The sequence below is a fragment of the Lissotriton vulgaris genome, chromosome 1_1 (assembly GCF_964263255.1).
Source record: "Lissotriton vulgaris chromosome 1_1, aLisVul1.2, whole genome shotgun sequence".
NCBI classification, from domain to species: Eukaryota; Metazoa; Chordata; class Amphibia; order Caudata; family Salamandridae; genus Lissotriton; species Lissotriton vulgaris.
In genome coordinates this window covers 1,629,605,440-1,629,628,992 of record NC_141685.1, presented here as the reverse complement: position 1 = coordinate 1,629,628,992, position 23,553 = coordinate 1,629,605,440, and the positions used below count along the sequence as shown (strand labels likewise).

Sequence of the window (23,553 nt, the reverse complement as noted above, 5' to 3'; positions counted from 1 at the left end):
CTGCCAGGAGTGATAACTGCTCCCCTTAGGGTGACCCTCAATGCGGCAGCCAGGTTTGTTACCGGCACAAAAAATATTCAACCACATCTCTCCTGACTTGCTATCTCTGAAGTGGCTCCCCTCTGAAGCTCGGATACAGCTGAAAATTGCATGCATGACTCACAAAGCCATCCACCTCAAGACCCTGATGTACCTCGCTCAGAAATTGGAGCTCTCATGTGGTTCAAGAGCCTCTAGAAGTGCCAGCACTCTATTACTCAAACCACAAAAATTCAAGAAAAAAAAGACCTATAATCGATCATTTTCAAGTATGGCGCCAAGGATCTGGAACTCTCTTCCCCCCCGAAGTCAGGGTGATCCCTTCCTCTGCCCTGTTCAAATTAGAAGTTAAAGAGCTCTTGATGAAAACATATCTGCCTCAGACCTCCTTCCCCACTTGACTCTCGGACCATTTGACGCTGCTCTGTGCCCTACATGCTATGTTCTTGAGACTGTTGGACATTCTAAATATTTGTACCTGTCGATTTGATGATTATTTGTGTGTTCCATGTACTCTTCCTTTTGCATAATCTGTAAAGTGCTCTGATACCCTCTGTGGTCATGTTCGCGCTATATAAAACGTTCAAAATAAAATAAATAATTAAATAACATTATCTTTTAGCTATGACACATATATTCATATACATAAATAACATAAGCTAAAAAATGTGAGTACTCAGAAGATGCTTCTCCAACTAGTTCTAACCCAGTGTACCTAACCTAAATGTAGTACAAGGTAAGAAGTAGGCGATGTATCCTATAGTATGGGAAAGTATAGTATGCAAAGTCTGGTATGCCAAGAGTCCCTCTAGGTTCTAGTCGGCTCCATACCTTGAGAATGAGAGAGGTGGGAATCTCTTTCCGGATCTCGAACTCTATCACCACGCGAAGGGAGTCCGAACACCGAAGCTGGATTGTCTGTGAGCAGGGATGACAGCGTCTCTTGTCAGTGCGTCATGCTTTCTTGGACAAGGGAAGGTATATTTGTACCTGGTAGGTGCCTTGGAATGTTATCGTTGATGTAAAGTCGGGCAGAGGAAGACGTCAGGAATAAACCCTTAAGGAATAGCGTTTCATGCATAATAAATGAGTTCTTGGAGAAATCAATAATCCTGTGCTAGGGGAACTCCCAAGAGCTTAAGGGTCTTGTTTTTTAAGAGCTTGTTGTGAGGTTGGGGTGGACGGATGTAGGTGACCATGCCTGTATTTGGATAGCATGGCTAATGCCTAAATAGGGACTGGGATCTTATGCCTATATAAGGACGATGCGAATTGTGCCTGTATAAGGACATGTTTCAGGAAAACCTATATACACGCACCTAAAGAGGAATAGAACATCACTGTCGACTGGGCCTCCCGATAGGATGCAGCCTGGTGTTCCTGGGGCTCTGTTGTCTCTTTCTGTAGGTGGTTTCACCTGTTTTGTTTACCACCTCGGTCTCACTCGTCGTCCCTCCATGGTAACCTCCTGGTCTGAAGCGGAGCCTTGGGGAGTGTCCAAAAAAACGGTATTTTCATCTGAACTGTACCATGAGGCGCGCAGGAAAGAGCAGCATGTATTGAAATCCTATGGCTGGCAGTTTCGGTTTGACTCTTTGGAAGGAGCGCGTTGTTGCTGAACTTTAAGGGTATAATTGGGAAAGGTCATATTGCATGATGATTTGCAATTCTACTAGTCTTGTGTGCAAGAGGCTCAGAGTATATTGTCTTGGTCGCAATAGTTAGGTTAAAGGGTGATGATGGGCCTAGGCAGAGCCTGGGTGGGGGCTCACATTGAAAGATTTATGAACACGTTCCAGTATGAAGCATGGGGAGACATAGTAGTGATGAAGGCGTTCGTGTTCGGGCCCTCTGGAGTGCCCACCACCATGATGTTGTTCTGTCTGGAGCGGCCCTCTGCGTCCTCTGCTCATGCCACTATCAGGACCACAGTGTGTCATAGGGTCTTATCCACAGACTGGCAGAACTGTTGGGAGTCTTCATGCTCAGATGTTCTGTTCTCCATGACAGTGACTGTCAGCAGTGTTACTGAGATCTTGTCCGATGAGCAATAGGTCTTTTCAGAGTTTCCTGATTTGCCCCGTCATGGCCCAATTCTACCACTGCGTGTCACTCTTGAAGGGCCCTCCATCATCAGGTAGGTGCCCTCTAGAGCACACACCTCCGTTTGGCCTTTCCAACCAACAGGTGCCTAGACGACCCTGCAGCATCACGGACGGTCCCCATAGCCCGTCAAGCATGGGTAGACTGCAGATGTCAGTTCACCCCCGGTCAACCCCCTCCGTCCAGCCACTCCTGTTGGACGCTTCGCCTGTGTCTCCAGTGAGCGAAGGTTGAGTTGAGATCAACTATTCCCTCGGCGGATGATATCTGATGACTTGTGGGGCTGCTGGAGCTCAGACCAAGAGCGTCTGCCATCTTCATTGGCAAAGCCACACCCGAGAAGTCATATTCTTCGGTTCGAAAGCTGCCTGTATATTGTATGCTGGGCAATAGTAGCTGTCGGTTTACTTAAAGCTATAGTCTGTACTTAGTGCACTTTCGACCTTTTGGCACTTTCCCTTAATTTTGTTTTTTTGCAGTTATACGACTACGTAGCTTTTTCTACAACTAGATGCTACAAATTGGTTTTATGTTTAATTATAATACTGTAGTTTTCTACAGAAAAATGCAGTAAAGGCGGGCCTGTCACAGACTTATGGAGGTGTAGTGGAACATTTCAACATTGACATGGATAACTCCAACATCAGAAAACATATACACATACTTTGTGTGTTCCGGGTTCCCTTCGTCCATGCAGGACTATTGTATATTTATGGCTTCAGTGAGAATACCTTCTATGCGGAATATGGAGTGCAAGTATGTAACAGTTCCTTCAAGGGAAGTTCAGTACTTGCACATTAGGCACCCATATACCTTAAAAATCAGGCAAATTTACATGGTTAATTTGGCAAAAAGTTGTATTTAGGATAATCCCTAATTTTCTGGCCATTTGCAAAAAAGATTCAAAAGTGTTTTACTTCTGAAAGTTGTGTATATTGAGATTTTGTAGGATGTTAAAATCATTCTCTCAAGATGTGCCTTAGTAACGTATGGCCTCCAATTTGTAGTCCCTGTCGACCAATCGGTGTTTAATTCCCTTAAAGTAATGACTGGTGTCAGGCCGGTTCCTTGCTTCTACAGGGGGGGTTTGCAAGAGTAGTTCTAGTGACCCTCATAGAATAGAATAGAATAGAAATGAAGTGACTCCTAACAATAACATTACTTTAACCTTTTGTTTTATTCAGTGTTTATATGTATATATGTATGTATGTATATATATATGTGTATATATATATATGTGTGTGTGTCTGTATGTGTGTATGTATGTATATATATATATATATATATAATCTGTTACAACAGCGAACAAAGTACAAGTAGAGGTATAATACTGTCCACCCTCCAACTCCACCCTCAAATTTTCACCACGCTCACACACACCACCAGCCGTCACTGCACACTTTCAGCAGGCATACACACACCACCACCCGTCAGTGCACGCTTTCACCAGGCACACACCACCACCCGTCAGTGCACACCAACAGCCATCACTACATACATCAATTGTTAACAAATCCACAATTAACCCTTTAAGTGCTGCCGTCGGCCAACGGTCGTCGCGAGCACTACCTTGCCAGTGCTGCGCACGACCGTTGGCCGACGGGGCTGCACCCGTTATTCGAACGTTCAGCACTGGGCGCTGAACGTTCGACGCTCCTAAAGTGTTAACTATTGCACCAATAGCAGTATTACAAACTTTACTTTTAAACATAACCATCTAAAGCTCAGCATGCAACCTTTGCTACAATTCCAATCCAAGCCACATAATTCCATTACACACTACATACATATACTCCATAACACTTGGTGAAAAGACATTGCCATTTACAATGACATTTCCTCTAACTCAAATAAATCCGAGACCTATTGCATTTCTAATGCTTGTTAAAATTTCTCAATGGATTTAACCCATAATTATGTTGTACATTTTGAGTCCTTGCTGCTGCGTATAACAATGAAATGTCACACACTATGATTGTCCAAGTCTACGTAGTATATATATATTTTTCATTTTCACTAATCACGTGATGTATGCATGGTGAAGGTGCTTAAAATATATATATATATATATATATACATATATATATATATATATATATATATATATATATGTATATATGTATACATACATATATATGTTACTTGGGCAGCATTTCAATTACGCTGGGTACACTTGTTATGCAAAATTCTCTAAGTTGTGCAACTTTGCACACTTGCAGGCAATCAGTGGAAAAAAATCACTGCAAATGAGCAGTTTGCAGTACGCTTGGGAACAAAAGCATGATTGTCTCCTTGCTATTCTTTTCTTATTTTGTACTTTTTTTATGTAGTGCAAAATTCATCATCCCGCCAAAAATTGATGCAAGGGCGCATTTCATGTGAAAATATAGCGCAAAGTGACAGGTCTAGATTTCACATTATTTCGCGTAATTTTACTGTCATTTTGTTTAGTTACACGAAAGCAAATTACGAGAATTTTGCACACCCTTCAATTAATATGCTTGTGCATAAAGCGGGGTCAGAAATGTGCACATTTATCTTTACATGTTTTCTCGATGGAGAGCTTTGCTATCCACATGGCTCACTGGTTTCTAAACTGCTGGAGCCACAGACCCAGTCTCTTACTGTTTCAGTAGAAACACATCGAACGCTAAAATCAATTGCTTTAATGTGTGCATTGTTTAAGTGTGAATCTGGACAATCCAGTTTTAACCAAGGCCGCTTTTTATAAAAGTAGCTCTTACGAATATAATATCTTTATTGGACAAAAAGTTTAGTTACTGCCCTTTTTTTGTGTCTTTATGATGATCTTTTTATGACCATGTTTTTTCTTGTTCATGAAGTGATTTCTGTCATTGGGCAGCATTTGTGGTTGAGCTGATTTTCTAATACATATATTCGGTCCTAAGCTTGTAAAGGAGGCTTCCAGTCGGTTTAGTAGGATACTCACGCAAAGGAAGTATTCAGGATTTCACGGGGGAGGAATCCTCAACAGAAAGCTACTACTACGCAAAAGTAAACTTTCCTTGTTTATTCACAGGCAGGAGTGCGTGGAGCAGATTTTACGGAACATGTTTGATGGAGAGAGGACCGAGAACTGCATTGTGAATGGAACGCAGATTTTACTCACTTTGCTAGAGACTAGGAGGTCAGGGTAGGTTCCTTTGACATCTCCTAAGAAATATATTTTTTTCTCCGTATATAGCATTTTATTCTTAATAAAGACTTGTGTGACTAGGCAGTGCATGTTAATATTGTTTACCATGTAGCGTATTCCTCATAACGGAGTGTTTAAACAGGTTTTTACATTTCTGCTTTTATTTTTATTTTTATCCTGAGTTTGAAAACAATGAGGATTTATTTTGTGATTTTAATTCCATCATATCGCTACCAGTGCAATCTGCATTTTGTGCATATCGGTGTATAATGCAAGAAAACCTGCATAAACAAAGTGATTGTCCTGCAGACTTTTCAATTCTCAGCACTACATTAGTTAAGCATATCCAGCTTAAAGCATCATTTTTAAGAAGATGGAGAATGATCCAGTGCTTAGAATATTTAAATGATTGCAATTTAATCGAAGTTAAAACATTTGCACTAGTATCTGCTGAGCATGTCACTGTCATGTAATGAACCTGTTACTGTAACAGTGCTTAATCTTTGTGACAAAAATGCAAGTAAGAGAAATTTTAATGTTATTTTAAATTCGTATGTGTAATTTATGGGTCTCTTAAATTTCATAGGATTTCACTGCTGAACATTTATTGTTGTGTTTAAATAGTGCCGGTATGATTAAGGTTACATTACACTTTCCATTGGGAATTGAGTAGCGCTGTTTTGCGCAAACTTTAAGCAACATTTGTCCAAACTGCACCACATTCTTCATAGCCCCCAGGAGTTTGTTTTTTGTGTTTTTTTTGTACATGTGAAGCTTGGTACATAAACATCAAGAGTTATATTGCTTAAACACGTTTTCGTGTTCTAGAAATGGGCACTTTTTAGGTCTGCAATGTAAGAGTCTAGTCTGCACTCCTCTTTTTTCAAATATTAATCCTTTTGTAGGAAAATTAACTTTATGTTTTAGGAGCTACCCAGTGGGTCAGTTGAGCCCACATCTGAGGTTAAACTGCTTTTAGAAGGCCTAGTGTAAACTAGGTCTGAACCGGGTGCTCTCGCTTTGTGTCCCTAAGGTTTCAGAATGTATAGATCATTTAGTGAAGTTCAAATCAATGTGTATACAAAAACTCATTCAACATGAGTTTGTGAAGTTTGAAGGCTTATTTAGTAAACATTGTTTCAACACATGTACTTCTAGAATATTTACAAAAAATGACAATAGCAATGAATCAAAAAATCCGTTGAGCAATCAAACTATGATTTAACAAAAAATATTATGGACAAAATTAGACATTTCCCAATGCATTTCGGGTCAGCACGACCCTTCTTCAGGGAAATTTTCAAATGTAGAAACAAAATTCTGTTCACAGTGTCAACCACTTCAGTCCGTTTTCAGGCACTGTATGGTACTTAATTCTGTTCTTGAATCTGGTAAACAGATGCTACTGAATCCAGTTCTAAGTCAATTAACTTGCTCGTTGTGCTGAGGATAGTAATTTTTCACATACAATTTCTGGCGTCCGTTCACCTCTACCCCCTCAACCGATGCCGGAAGCGCTTGAGGGGGTAGAGGTCAGCGGACGCCAGAGAAAGGAGGTTGTTTAGCGAGACGAGTTGGACCATCGGGAGAGTAGAAGTTTACGCGCATAGAATCACGGACTTGTACACTAGAAATTGTATGTGAAAAATTACTATCCTCAGCACAACGAGCAAGTTAATTGACTTGGAACTGGATTCAGTAGCATCTGTTTACCAGATTCAAGAACAGATTTAAGTACCATACAGTGCCTGAAAACGGACTGAAGTGGTTGACACTGTGAACAGAATTTTGTTTCTACATTAGAAAATTCCCCTGAAGAAGGGTCGTGCTGACCCGAAATGCATTGGGAAATGTCTAATTTTGCCAATAATATTTTTTGTTGAATCATAGTTTGATTGCTCAACGGATTTTTTGATTCATTGCTATTGTCATTTTTTGTAAATATTCTAGAAGTACATGTGTTGAAACAATGTTTACTAAATAAGCCTTCAAACTTCACAAAATCATGTTGAATGAGTTTTTGTATACACATTGATTTGAACTTCACTAAATGATCTATACATTCTGAAACCTTAGGGACACAAAGCGAGAGCACCCGGTTCAGACCTAGTTTACACTAGGCCTTCTAAAAGCACTTTTTAGGTCTGACATTAGGAATGACCTTTTGATTTAACTAAAACTATAGGTATAATCTACTTATTTAAAAGGGCTCCCCATCAGTCTACTTTATTTATCAGTTTCTAATTGTACCATTCCATGTTCTTTCACCCACTATACCATACAAGACGGGCAGCCAACTTTTGCATTTGGCTAGCTTCATTGTAGGTGACTGCACTATGTCCTTTCACTGAGAGCAGATCTATCGCAAAGTAGTTCCCTTCAGTGGCAGGAACTACTGTAAAACCAAAGTCAAGTCTAGTCAAATAATCTTTATTCGGATAGGAATATCCATAAAAGCACAATTAATCACCACCAATTGGAAAATACAATACACATTTTTTAAAACAAATAAATACACAGTATCATCCAATACATACCTAAAATCACACTGTATAAAATCAAGAAGACGGGTTGGATGGCCCTATCAAAACTAGCAGCGTGTAAATATAGTGCAAATTATGTGGTTTGAACCAATGTGCAATGTCAGCAATATATTGCAAATAATATATAGTGGCGGGCAGTAAGACAAACAATATGCCTAGTCTAGCAGCATTAATAACATAGTGCAGATTATAAAGTTCGGGCCAATGTGCAAAATCAGCAAAATAAGGTGTGATACTGTGCGATAGGTAAAGCAGTAATAAGCAGCAAGACCTGTGTGATTCAGCTTAGCACTATATACAGTTTTCAAGTAATGGCAACTTCCCACAAGGCAATTTAACTTACAAACAATACCATACCATCATAAAGATAGATTAAAAAACGTTGCACCGGAAAGTATTACAGGATTTTTACGACACATTAAAATTCATTCATAGAGGCACGTGAGCATACCGTGGCCTGTAAAAACGTGCTTACCCGGAGGATCATGTCATCACTTCCTAACTGTAGGATTTTGTGATATGCTAATTTAAAATCAGAAACAGCCCGTTCCTTAAAATAGGAAATTAGATACTGTTTAGTGTATCTAGTATAAAATTTACAAAAGAATAAAAAGTGTAGCATTGTTTGTTTCCTGCCAATGCCGCATGGGCAGTGCAACTCCTCGAGGTTGCTATTGAATTCTAACGGGAAGCAAAGTGAATATTTTATACTACCGTCCCTAAGACGAAACAGTAGGCTCCTATTCCATCTTCCTATATTTTTCGTGAGGTAATGCTGGGGCATATGATGTTGGTTACTCTGTACCTCCAAGAGGGGCATATATCTTGTAATCGATGATTTATGATGTTCAATGTTTTCTCTTTCTTTACTATACAAATCATACAGTGCCCCACTTAGTGATTTTACACTTGTGCCACCCGTAGATAATGGGCAAGAGAAGATGTGCTCCTGCTTCACGCTTGCTAGACTGTTCTTAACTGCATCAAGCCACGGTATACTGCCGCCCCTATCACACTTGAGGCAATCTATAATTATCTCTTGGGTTAAGGACGCAGCGGGGTTTTGCCATATTTGTAACCAAAATATGGCAGGACGGGACCTGATAAAGTCTTCCACATAGTGCAGGATCAGTTCTTTATGACATATATAATTTGGGGATGAAATTTGAACCCAAACGATTTTCCTACAAAATCTATTCTCTTCAAGTTGTATCCCACTACATTTTGCATGCCCCCAGACTTCGGCACCGTACGTGGCCGTTGGTATGCATTGCGATTTATATATCTGGAGCAAGGGTATGACCACCTCTACTCGTTTAGGCTGCTGAAGGCTGATGATTGAATTAACAGCTCTGGCAAATTTAATTCTACCTTAGGCTACATGTGCTTGCCAAGAGCCAGAGTCTGAAAAGACTAGGCCCAGATAGGGAAAAGTGCTTGTGTGTGTTAGGGATTCACTGCTGGACGTTATAAAATTAATATGGTGTTTTTTCGGCCCACACAACATTATATAAGATTTTTTTAAATTAGTGCAAAGGTCCAAATCAGCCATAAAGGACACAAACCCCGTAATTAAAGTGCGGAGTGCGTTCGGGGTGCGGCCCCAATAGGACTGCATCGTCTGCGTATAAAAGTGCAGGGAATAGTTTGCCATTAATTTTGGGTACATCGCTAGTTAGCTTGGACAGGGAGTTATGTAATTCATTTATGTAAAGGATAAAAAGTAGAGGGGCTAAGACGCAACCTTGTCTTACCCCTCTACCAATGGCGATGTCCCCGGAGACATCCCCTTCATTACTTATCCTCACCCTTGCCCTCAAATCCCTGTGCAAATACGCCAAAAAATGAACCAAGGCCTCATCCAACCCATAACTTAAAAGAATCTCCCATAAACGTGATCTATTAACAAAATCAAAGGCTGAGGTTAAATCCATAAAACCCAAATAAAGAGGTGCTTTTTGTGCAATAGTATATTTATCCAAAATAAGCTTTAAATTCAAGCACTGTTCGACGTGTCCCACGTTACTTCTAAAACCCAGTTGACAACAGTTTAAAATGTGGTTTTCTTCAGCCCAATTCCTGATCCTACTTAAGACAACCCTGCCCAAGATCTTCAAGGTATTGTCTATCAGAGAAATAGGGCGGTAGCAACTGGGGTTGGATCTGTCACCTTTCTCTAAAATGGGCGCGATAATGCTGGTCGACCAAGTGCTTGGGATAACTGTATCGGTTAAATTATTAAAAACATTGCATAAAAGAGGGGCCCAAAGGTCTGGTTCGTGTTTTATATGATCGATTGGGAGTCCATCCGAACCTGGGGCTTTATTCCCTATGCTTTGATGTATCGCATCCTTGACTTCAGTTATGGATATTGCAACCTTTGAGATTGGGAGGCATGTATGAGTATTAGACGTCGTTGGAGGGACTGTATAGATTCTAGCAAAATGCTCTTCCCATAACTCGCTTGGTATGTTACAACTTATGGGAGTGATGTTCAAACCCATCGACCTCATAGCTTTTACTTCCTTCCAAAATCCGGTTACGTCTTTAAGTGAAGCAGCACTAGCAATGTTCACCCAACGTTCCTTCAATAACTCATCAGAGCGATATTTGGTTGCTTTCTTATAGCGTGCCCTCAATGCCCTCACTAAGGTTGTGTCCCTGGGTTTGGCCACTAGTGCCTCATGCAGTTCTCTATTAGCCTGGGAACATGAACCATCAAACCATCTGGGATTCTTGCTTAAATTTGTGACCGGTCTTGAGATTGCGTGTTTAATACCGGCGCATAACCCAGTAAAGGCCTCAAAGATCGCTACACCCGTGCAGCTACTTGAAAGACACGTCTCCACCAACAAGGGATGTGATTTTATTACACTTGCAAGTAGGGCTTTATTGTCTATGCCCTTCCAAATAACTCTAAGCCGGTCGGTGGATACCTCCAGATGTTTGGCCCCAATTTCTTTTTTGGTTGTAAATTTGGTAGGGAGGCTAATAGTTGTTAAAATCGGGTTATGATCACCCTGAATAGTACATAAAACCTCTCCCTTAACTAAATAATTTACCAGTGAAGATGAAATAAAAACATAATCTATGGTGGATGAGCAACGCCGTCCTCTGTAAGTTGGCAGTGGACCTTTCTCCGAATTAACGCCAACCTTTTCCATTGCATTAATCAGGTTGCGAGGGGATAAGTAATTAAGAAACTCTTTCCCTCTTTTACATAGGTTGGCCCTAGCCGGTACAGTGAGAATATTGTCAGTACCACTATACAAACGTACGTTAAAGTCCCCTCCTAGGCAGATTCCATCCAATTTGCCATACCTGTGCTCATACTCTAAATTATCAATAAATTCAAACAAATTGCAAAAATTCCTATTTGGTAGTGATGTAAAATCATTATTATAAAAATTGATTAAACATATCGAGGTTCCCTGTGACTAGATCGTGGCTTGAAAATTCTCATTATTTGTCACCAGGGGTTTTATGTTACTCCCTGCTATAGTCTTTATCCATGTTGATAACCCCCCACATGGTCGACCTATTTTGGGGCTGGGAACAATATTATTATAACATACAAATCCCTCAAGAAAGAGTTCAGTTGTACACCATGTCTCCTGGAACATCAAGATGTCATAGTTGCTAACCAGATTAACCCATTCCACAGAATTCAATTTGGATCTTAGTCCTGCGATGTTCCAGCTAAGTACATTTAGGATAGGAACTGAGGGTCTGGGTCCAGTAACATCCGGACAGATCCTTAGGGGTTCTGCCAATCCCAATACAGCAGTCGATTATCGATTCACCAGTCAGTCTTGGATCTCCAGGCTAGACAGAACAGTGAACCGATTCTGAGTGGTGTATGTGGGAATGGTGGAATTGCAGGCTCCCCGGGCAGGTTTATAGAAAAAGCCCAGGGGTAATGAATGTTTAAGGGTTGAGGCAATATTGTGATTCATTTGTGCTTGCAATAGCCATTTCACCATGGAGTGGCGTCTGAAATTCACAACTATGCAATCACCTGTAATATTCTTATCTGAAGATCCCACACGTCGCACCATTAAAATTTCAGTGGCGTGCTCTATCCCAAGACCCTTGTACTTTGATAACTAATCAATGCTCTTATTCTTAAGTTGTTCCCAGGACTCAGTTTGATCTTTCTTCAGAGGAGGTACGCCAGCTAAGATTACGACGTAGGGACAAGCCTCGGGTGGTAGATGTAAGACTTCTTCAGATGGGCTCCTAACTTGTTTTTCTGGGGTAGGAGTGTTATTCCCAACAATGGGTGTATTCTTGGAGACAGGGACTAACATCACAGGGGTAGTTGATGCAGAAATACGGGACATACTATTGCTACTGGACCCATTATCGAAAGCTGCATTTAATGGGGGCAACGAGCTGGGGGTAGACTTATAGAACAAACTGATCTTAGAATTGCCACACTTGGCACATGCATTATTGGTACTTGGTGACATAAGGTCACCGCTCTTAATTGACAGTCCCTGGGTAATTGTCTCCATTGATTTTAATTTCTGTTCTCCCCTGATTTTATCAATAATGGTAACCCCCTTTTTTTTTACATCCTGTTTCTTAACCAGGTTTTGTAGCCTATCCAGACGTTTGAAAACATTACATTTTTTATCTACTAAATCTTTTGATCGATCGTAAACAGAGTCCACAATAGTGCTAATTAGAACGTCACTCATCCTTCCATTTGTGCCATTTGCTGCTGTATATTCAGTTTGAGTATGGATCGAATTCGATGCAGCTTCTGGTATGGTTATGTCCACAGTGCTATCCTCTATTTGGACAGTGGGGCCAGCAGGCGCATCAGTGGGTCCTTTTCTCCACAAGCTCAAAGGTGTAGGTTGAGTTTTTAGGCGGGATGGCTGTTTTCTCTTGCTGCTAGTCATTTTTGAAGGTCCTCTTTTCCTTTTCTCCCCCACCGCTTTAGTGACCGAGGCAGAGTTACCAGCGCTGGCAGTGGCTTGAGGCCCTTGTTGTAACAGTAAATATATTCCCCCTTGACCTCAAAAATTGTAACGGTATACATCCAACACTTTAATTCTAATATTTTAGTACATGAGGGCAAACAACAAGAAAAGTTTTTTTTATAACTTTATCATTTTATTCTTTTTCTTTTTAGTTGTATTTCTTAGTACAAAAATAATTTTTCATTTATCAATTTATCACATCAGTTCATATATTTTATCAAAAAGACACATAGTATAAAATACATCGTTTTGTGATCTCATCAGTAAAAAAACTATTTTATGCAGGGAAAACAAAACACAAAACAATCCACACTCTCACAAATGCAAACATCCCTTATTCATCATACATGCTACATTCATTCTTAGATTCTGCGTCTGAGGGATCGCAGATGGACGTGCAATTGATACGCAAGGTCGACGCGTTTCGGCAGAGTAAACTGCCTTCCTCAGGACCTGTATTGCAGAATGCTCAGGCACAAACAATCTTTTTATGGCCCCTGCATAATTAGATATCTGTAACGAAAAATGACATACATTGTTTTACTTATTCTATAACTTTTTACTATTGTTCTCAGTTACGTCGCCCTATGTATAACCAAAAAACAGGACATAATTCATTTTTACATAGTATATTGTCGTTACTCTAATACTCTTGTGGTTGGTCATGAACCAAAGCAAACGGGGTGACATCTACATGACTTTCATAATCGACACAGAACTCTAAGATTATAGACAGATGAAGGCATTAAATGAGAACTCTGGTACTGTTGACAGAGAAACCCTTTAACAAAAGGAGTGTCTATTATAACCACAGCTAACGATTGTGTTGCAGGTGAAAGATATTTATCAATCAATACCTAGGCTGATATCAAACGATAGGTATAAATTTATCTAAATGTTTTGCCATTTTGAGACTTGTTCACATGTGGGATGCTTTTGACCACATGTCAGGATGAAACTGATGTGACTTAGATCAACAACTATGTACCTTTTGTTTTAGAAAAGGATTCCTTTCAAATTCGCAGCAATGGTCTTCAGGGTTTATTTTTGTAATACTACCTGAATAAGAATAAGAACAGATACTGTCACTGTTCTGAGATGTTATCTATATATAAGGGAGATTTATCAAGAAAATGTGAGCCAATCGCTTACCTATTTTATCAGAAATTGTCTTTTTTTCTTTTTTCTAGTTGTTGGTGCAAAGGCTTGTTTTTTGTGTTTTTTGTGGATCCGGCGTTATACTATAAGGACCACAAAAAGGTACACAAAGGAATACACATTTACTATCTGGTACTCACTATAGATGATAAACTAGTGTAGTCTCTATATTACTGACCTTATTGTCACAATATGTAGGACTTGGAGTGTAAGGTTACTCTCTTCGTGTGTAGAAACGCAAATGACTGCTGTGTTTTCTTAGTGGAACCGATGTAAGTCTGTAAAGAAGTTTAAGAAAGAATACATAGATCTAATCTTGTTCGTTTTTAGCATATACAAAAGAAATTAGGAGTATGGTAAGGTATGTCAGGATTTACCTTATCTCTGAGTCTGATACCTTTCTTTTGAGGAACGGTCTTTAGCAGTGGAAAATGCAGGCGATATGAGGCAGGGCTCCTCCTTTTACGATTTCAGAGAAACATTGTTTTAAATGTTCTGGAGGTGGAAAGAGAAGTACACCCTCGTAAGGACGGTTTACTGTCGCTCGCTACTATTTATTAAACCACTCTCGCGTATGGTGCTAACTACGCTATGCGCTGTACTTACTTCGAATCCTCTCTCGTCCGGTCCAAACCTTCTTACTTGCACTGACAAGGAAGCCTAGACTCTGGTTGTGATACTTCCTTCTTATATACGTAGTTTTCGCGCTTCTCGCCACCAGTATCCAATACGGTAGAAAGGGGATGTTTGACAACCAAACCGGCAGTCGAGTTGCTGGCGGTCACGTGATTGAGAAACCGCGGCGGCCATTTCTGAGTGGAGATAAAATTATCTGTCTATGTGATGTATATAGAATCATTTCCTAAGTGGGTTTAGATTGTGGCATCTCTGCGTACGATTTCTTAGCAGAGTAAATGCCAATATTGAGATGGGGTTAAAAGGAAATAAAAATAAAAATAAAATAAAAATAATAATAAAAAACCCACTTTGTATACGGGTATGTTAAGCATGGTCACATGCATACAATAACACGGCGGCCATTTCTGGATGGCAATGTAGTTGCATAATTGCGCGATATGTGGAAGATCATATCATCTCCAAGGGATTTAAATTTTGATATGAATATGTATGGTTTATTTTCAAAATTTATTATGTCACATACCACGAAATATTTTCATTTAGGCCTCTTTTGACACTGTCAAAATAAAAAATCCAGAAGCATTCACGTTTTTTCCTTGTTATCTCTGGTGATTCTCCTTTCCTACATTGGATTTTCTCCAAGATACACCACTTCAAATCTAGCTCATTGTGGTTATGATCCGTGCAGTGTTGGGTTAGCGGTGATGTCAGTTTGTTGGTTCGCACTGAAGATTTATGTTCGCTAAATCTTAGCCTAAATTCGCGTCCAGTCTCTCCTATGTAAGGCAATCCGCAAGGACATACGATATAGTATACGATGTTTTTACTGCGACAGTTTGTAAATGACCTAAGAGTAATAGTTTTGTCATTGTGAGATAGACAATTGCCTGTGATTGCAGCATCACACGCATGGCAGTTACCACACTTGTGGTTACCTCGAATCGTGTCTCCACCTGTAAGTGTCATTTGTTTCTCTGTTGTGACCGTTTTGCTCCTGGTATGGACCAAACGATCTCTCAGATTTTGGTTGCGTCGATATGTCACCAATGGTTTTTCTAGGCTTTTTTCACCTTCAACTTCCAGTATCCTCCAGTTTTTATTAATTATGTTTTTGATTTTGTAATTGAGTGTGGAGTGATTTACAACACACACAATTTTGTCTTGGCTTTTATTTCTCTTGTTTCTTAGTAAGGCATCCCGATCGTAAAATCTCGCCCTCTTGAAAGCTTGGCGGACTAAGCGATGGGGATATCCTCTTTCTGTTAATCTTTTACTTAGGTGTTTGCTATGATGATCATAGTCTGAGAGGGAGGTGCAATTTCGCCGAATGCGAAGAAACTCCCCGAAGGGAATAGAGTCCTTCTGGCAATGCGGATGAAAGCTTTCAAATTGCAAGATGGTGTTCTTAGCCGTTGGCTTGCGAAAAAGGCTTACCATTAATGCGCCATTCTTCCCTTCTATCGTTATGTCCAAGTATTCAACTTTTTCATGGCTATGATTCGAGGTAAATTTAAGGTTTGTATCGCTGGCATTGAGCCAGAGAATGAACTCTTGCAATTCTGTGAGTTCCCCATGCCATACAAAGAAGATATCATCGATGAAACGTCTCCAAACAGAGACGTTCTCGAAAAAAGGGGCATTTGAATTGAAGATATTTTTTATCTCCCATTCACCCATGTAGGTGTTTGCCACCGAAGGCGCACAAGAAGCACCCATACTTGTACCCTTTACTTGCTTGAAGAGGGTTCCCTCAAACTCAAAGTAATTGTTCATGAGTACAATTTCTAAGCACTGAATGATAAATTCGTCCGGTCTATTCTGGGGGTATCTCTGCAGCAAATCAGCGACTGCATGTAACGCTTGACATTGAGGTATGTTGGTGTACAACGCCTCAATGTCAAGCGTTACGAGAATGTCCAAGTTGGAATCAAATGCTAAACCCTCGATTTTGTTAATCATATCGCCTGTATCTTTGACAAAAGACTCATATTTCTGGGTTAAGGGGCACAAAAAGGTGTCTACGTATTTTGATAGTGGTTCGGTGTTAGAACCGATAGTAGATATAATAGGACGTAGGGGAGGGTTAGTTTCATTTTTGTGAGTCTTTGGAAGACCGTACATGGTAGGTGTGATCGGGCAGGTTTTGTTCAGGAATTGCAGTTCCTTCTCACAGATGTATCCGTTGGTAAAGGCTACCTGTGTCATTTCGTGGATTTGCCCACTTAATCTGTTTAGTTCTCTGGCAGTTGCTGGTCTGTAGTGGTCTGTGTTCGATAGCATTTCTCTCATTCTGTTGTTATAGTCTACTCTGTCAAATACTAAGATACCACCACCCTTATCACAGGGTTTTATTACCAAATTGGTGTTATTTCCAAGTTCCTTTAATGCCAGATTTTCTTGTTTTGTTAGGTTATATTTATACTTCTCTGGTCTAGTTAACAGTCTGTTAACATCTGCTAAGACCTGTCTTTCAAAAATCTGAACTTCTGGTCCCACCATGTCTAGTGTGGGCGAGAAAATCGAGGGGGGTTTACAATTAGAAAGATTTTCTTCTTCATCACATAATTCTCTATCTTGGAAAAAAATTTTTTAACCTAACCTTCCGAAAGAAGGCATGAAGGTCAACCTGTAGTTTAAATTTGTTCAACGCAGTAAACGGAACAAACGAAAGGCCTTTACTCAGGATTGACGACTCCTCGTCTTTTAGTTGACTAGATGAGAGATTATAAATGGGCAAGGTACTTGACATTGGCCTATCTTTTCGAGTATTCTCTACCACCAGTATTGCTGATTCCTGGTTTTTACATACTGTTGTTGTTGAGGTTGTGGGGTCGAGGTCTGTGCATTCCCTCTGTGTTGTTGCCAGTGTACTTGTCTGCCCCTGTAGGGGCCCCTCGATAAAAAACCCCTGTTATGGAAGTTACGTTGTCCTTGTCTTCCTTGAAAAGGTCCAGGATTGTATCCCCCTCCCCCACTGGGGCCGGGGTTGCCAAAGTTTTCACTATCAGATCCTGATGAACCAGTATCAGAAAAATTCGTGTAGTTTCTTCTAGGTGTGTAATTTGATGGAAACTCATTAGAGTTACTTTGATAGTAACCTGGATTTAAGAAGGGGTAGATTTTCTCTTTAGAGAACCATCTAATGTCTTTTTTCAGTTTTTCTGTTTTCTTATTTGTTAAGTATATATCAAAGTCTTTCATTTCAGTTTGTATTTTTTCCAATTTATCTTTGGCTTCTTCAACTGCATCTGATGTTTTAAGTTTCTCCTCTAATTTTTCAATTTCTTCATTCAGTGTAATAAGGATGTCTCTGGCCGTCTCTATAATAAGTAACATCCAATCTCTGGAACAGCGATTGGATATCAAAGACCATCTTTCTAAGAATTTTCGTATCTCGATGAATAGTGCTGGGGCATTCCTAACCCGGAGACCGGTTGGAATGACTCCTGCCACTAAGTATTCTCGCATGTAACGTGCATGGGACTCAATGCGTTTGGCTCTTTTTCTAAGATTAAGCAGGTTCTGCCATTCGCTGTTATCACTTAAGGTGTTACTAGTGGTGTTGTTTTTATCTACCACATGGCCTAATAGTGAGTTAAACTCATCTTCTGAAAACCCAAAGGTTTCCATATTTTCAGTTTCTACAAGTGAGGCTTAATTGTCAACCAAGATGTCAATAGCTTTTATCTTTTATCTATTGTTTTTACAAAAAGTCAAGAAAAAGGATCTCTATTATTGCTAGGTGAATAGTTGCATGCCTATAGAAAGCAGCAAAATGTACCCCTGCCTAGAACATGTCCAGACCAAAAGAGTATATGTTACGTATGTCAGTTGATCAACAACTGAATCCCACAGTTAAAAAACCGTGAATGTATTAGCATAAGAGTGGGACCCCCTCTAGTATTACTTCAATGGTCAGGGAAAAAGAGGGGAAAAGCAAAGCACTAACAGTAAATATATTCCCCCTTGACCTCAAAAATTGTAACGGTATACATCCAACACTTTAATTCTAATATTTTAGTACATGAGGGCAAACAACAAGAAAAGTTTTTTTTATAACTTTATCATTTTATTCTTTTTTTCTTTTTAGTTGTATTTCTTAGTACAAAAATAATTTTTCATTTATCAATTTATCACATCAGTTCATATATTTTATCAAAAAGACACATAGTATAAAATACATCGTTTTGTGATCTCATCAGTAAAAAAACTATTTTATGCAGGGAAAACAAAACACAAAACAATCCACACTCTCACAAATGCAAACATCCCTTATTCATCATACATGCTACATTCATTCTTAGATTCTGCGTCTGAGGGATCGCAGATGGACGTGCAATTGATACGCAAGGTCGACGCGTTTCGGCAGAGTAAACTTGTTGGCCAACAGAAATTACCACGTCGTTCTTATTAGACTCAAGGCCCCCTGGTAACATTTCTTGGTGTGTGGATTATTAATTATTACAATGGGTGATAACGGCAAGGGTGCCGATGGATTGTTCCGCTCTTCCCCTCCAGACATGTGTGAATGAGTTGTCGGCAGTGGCGGCTGGTGACATTTGAAAGTGGTAGGGCGTAAAATGAAAATCGTACTGCAGAAGACAGACAAGCAATGCAAACAGGCTGCTCAGACAGCTACAACTAATTGAGCCTCTTCTACTGGCGCACATTAGCAGCTCAGACGGCTCTGCGCCTCTGCCAGCCAGCGACAAACTACAGGTGCATCCACAAAGCTGCACACGTACAGGCGTCCAATTTACTTCACACATTGTTTCAGCACCAAACCAATTGAAATATTCTTTGCAATCTATTACGCATTTTTTTATTGTATGCACGGTTCATTAAACAACATTGAAATTTCAGCTTCGAATAATAGTAACCCACCACATTATCTGAATGAACAAAAAGCACCGTTAACCACATTTGCTAAAGCTTTGCACGGGCGCACTACACACTTAAAAGATGGATTCTGTTTACTTATTATTGTAAATGCCCACCTACGCAGCTATAAATCGCGCTGCATCGCGCTAGTCCAATCGTAACTTTTTAAATAAATACGCAGCCAGAACTCTTAAAACAGCAATCACTGAATTTTAATGCACAATGTGGTGATCTCGTGCTTCAGCAGCAACATTAACTAGGCGCCAACCATCACAACGGCCCCGTTAATAACAGACTGACTCAGAATAATAAAATAAAACCATCACAACAGCCCCGAATAATAAAATAAATGTAAAAAAACGTACCTTGGCTTCCATCTCTGACTCCGGACTCTAGTCCTGTCCCGAGACTGCAGACTCCCGCCATCCTGGATTTCAAATGCCTCGTCGTCAGAGTCGTCACTAAAGGCTGCAGGCAGCCTCCCTCCCCTCCATGGCAGCCGGTGCTGATTGGTTCGGCCGCCTGCCCTAAATACGTCATTCCTTCTTGTCTCCATGCTTTAGAACGGAGAGTGGGAGGAGGCAGGGGGGAGCGGCTTGCCCACTGTTGCTAATACTGTCTGTTTGGACAGCCTCTCAGGCTGTCCAAACAGTCCGTATTCACAACAGTGGGCAAGCCACTCCCCCAAGCCACTCCCCCCTGCCCTGAGGCTCGACTCGTAAACAGGAAGTAAGTTTGCTGACTGCGTTCTCGCCGTGCAAGAAGGGCAGGCAGAAACAAATGGTAGTTATAGATAAAATAACTACTATTTGTTTCTGCCTTCTTCTCGCACGGCGAGAAAGCAGGGGGGGCGGCGCCCAAACGCCCCCATGGTAAAACCGCCACTGGTTGTCGGTAAGCCCATAGACAGTCTCCTCTCGGTTAGTTCTATTTCCGTGGAGACCAAGCTGACGGCTTCTTCTAGCATGCTCTCGATGGTGGAGGTAGCCGAGCTTTTTTGGCCCAATGTAGCTGAGCGTTTCCCCATAGTATTTATTGTCCCTCACCTAGATGAGATGCTTAGGGGGGTGGCCCGGCCTCTTCTGGCCCCTGACGGCCACAGACGGCCCGCCCTTTGCCCAGTCTTAGCCTGGCACTGCCCACGCGCGTCCCGTGGCGCGGGAGTTCTGGCGATCTTTTGGGTGATTGCGGCGTCCTGCCGCAAGGACTCCTTGGGGGGTGTAGTCTTCCCCCTCTGCGGCCGCACACCAAGATTACGTAGGGCAGCGGGGGAGACCAGCGTTGTGCGCCCCCACGTCCCCACAGCAGCATTAGCGAGGGTCCACAACAACAAGCAGCCCAGGTAGAGTTGTCTACCCCCACTGTTCAGGGCACCCGCTCCACTGGAGTTCTGGCGGTCTTTTGTGCGCCAGCGGGCGCAAAATGGGCGTTTGCGGCGTCCGGCTGCAAGGACTCCTGGGGGGTGTAGTCTTCCCCTCTCTGCGGCGCACACCAAGATGACGAAGGGCAGCGGCAGCGGGGGAGACCTGCGTCATGCGCCCCCACGTCCCCACAGCAGCACCAGCGAGGGTCCACAACAACAAGCAGCCCAGGTAGAGTTGTCCGCCCGCACTGTTCAGGGACCAAAACATTTTTTTTACTTTGACGAGGGTCTGGCAACTTCCCTAACAAAGTTTTGCAAAAAGCACGACCAAATAAAACCAGCTGTAACTAAGCCAAAAGGTTAACCGCCAATTCTAGACACATTAATCTTGCCAATGCTGGTTAAATTTGCTATCCTCCATAGAACATAAAAAAAACATTGAAATAGCTCAAAGCAACTTGTCTCAAGTTTTCACAACATTTGAAATGCTCCCTGAACCCACTGGGACCATAAAGAAGTTTCCCACATATTGAAACAGTCATCCACCCATTTTTTAAATGCAATTAGAGCTAACACAAAATTGTAGTTGCACTGAATGACGAAAGGCATTTGTTGGCAGCATTCATGAACCTGGGCATGCACACTGTTGTCTAGAGTCTGAATGAATCCATGTGAGAAAGATATTAGGAAAGGTGGGTGTTGAAATTGGGATATTAGTTGTGAAGGATGTGAGTCCTTCACAAGTACTAGGTCTACAATTGTCTCCTTAATGATAACCAAGTACTCCATTGTAGTACTTAACTCTCTCAGGGTAGCAAAACGGAGCAGTCGAAGGCCTCTTCAGGGGAGGTGGTGTGGTCACGTAATCTCAATTCCTTGACATCTAGCAATAACACTCAATAAAATATTGTTTGGTCAGTGCTTTTCCTTTAAAAAAAGAAAGTACATTCATGATTTATTACAGCCGTACTACTAAATACTACACATTAAAGTAGAAATATATACATCCTGTAGATAGAAAATACCTTTGTGACACCCTCATATAATACACCCTTGGTGGGTACTGAACCCCGTTATCACAATACCTACTACCTATATCAGATGCAATATCGCAATAGAGGGATTTCATTTTAAAAGGAAGGCCTACTTTGTCAAAGGGTCATCACATTAATATCTCTAAGGCAAGCCGTATTGGCTTGGTCAAGGGGGTCACCTCCTCAGTTTATATTGGGCCAGCCTATTGGCTTTGGCAAGGGGTCTTCCCCATTAATAAAAAGCAGTCGCGTTAGAATTATATCACTAAAGTCGATGGAATCAGCCATCATATTCACATGCATTCAATAATAAGGCAAGCATTGCCACTTCAGTTATTATCAAGAAGTGTTTTAAATAAAGCATTGCATTTGAACCTGAAACCTGCATGCCACAGTCTCTTTTTAACATGCTTCAGGTCACACAATGGAGCCTGCAGAGCCCAAGTGTCAAAGCTTCACCTCTATAAACACAGTGTTGAAGTTTCACTCCCCGTTTTTCTTTTCATCTATCCCCTATGGCCACTTATAAAGTAATTACCAGTCCACTAGGAGGCATTAATACACTCTTATACAATTGCCCTCGCAATCTGCCACGCTCAACCACATCTTTCAGCTCAGTCTAGGTTCCCAATCCTGAAACTTCATCAAGAGCTTGTTTCACTTGGAATTAGTAGCCCACATTACTTACTAGGTGAGTGATGTGAGGAGGAACCTGATGATGAAGCATGCCACCCATGAGTGGTGAGGATTTTCATCCTTTAATCAAAAAATGTCAACATCTGAAAGCCTGACTATTAATCACACACCCAGTCAAGGGTGTTGTGGTCTGTTTAGACAGTGTGCGGTTTGTGTGCTCACCACATCTGTTGCTATGTCTTACATATGCATCTCTGGCCATCCTGTGTTGTTTCTTCTCCCCATGTTGCTTCACCACCCCCCTTTCCTGTCTCCTGTTTTGCTTTGCCACCTTCCTGCATTCCCCATTTTGCTTCCACACCCCTGTTTGGGGTGGCTTTTTGTTGTTTTTTTATTGATCAACTTGGATTGGTAATTCCAAATTTAAAAAAGTGTGCATAATTTTGTATGTGCGAGCATACATGATGGTGGGTCTGCCTACAGAACAATGTGGGCATCCACATCAAGTTTTATTTTTCTTCTTCTTTTTTTTAAATTATTTAAATCTTTTAATCATGCAGAAACAGCTTTTTTACTGATCCTCCCTCTTTGGTTCACCCATAGGGGAGGAAATACATCACGAGTACAGAAGCTGACAGACTGAAATCAGTCAGTATAGAAAAAAAAATAGGTGTTCGCAAGTAGCAGGTTTGGACACATTCTCTGCATTCTCTTGCCATCAGGGTTGCTGTGCAGCATGGTTAAAACCAATTAGCAAAGTCAGTAGATCTCAAAGGCAAGACTTATTGACTTTTCCAGTGATTGTTTCTTTTTGGTTAAGCACACCAAGAGTAGATTCATTTTCCAGCGGTCTTCCTCATATGCTTCTCTTTGCCCCACTGCTGTGCTCTGTGTTGCCCTGTCTAACCTGTGTTACTCCCCTGCTCCCCTTTGGTTTGCGCTCCACATTGTGTGCCTCTCCTTTCTGTTGCTTTCTCGCTCACATGCTTCTACCCCGTTACACGTTGCG

At 41.0% G+C, this 23,553-nt stretch overlaps 1 protein-coding gene across 1 annotated transcript in view; it reads left to right on the top strand.

Annotated features, from left to right (window-relative positions):
• Positions 1 to 23,553, top strand: part of PPP6R2 (protein phosphatase 6 regulatory subunit 2) — an 876,013-nt gene that overhangs the window by 341,985 nt on the left and 510,475 nt on the right. The window contains exon 9 of the mRNA XM_086918845.1: positions 5,183 to 5,296. Within this exon, the coding sequence (XP_086774971.1) occupies positions 5,183 to 5,296 (114 nt within the window). The remainder of the gene's footprint in view (positions 1 to 5,182; positions 5,297 to 23,553) is intronic.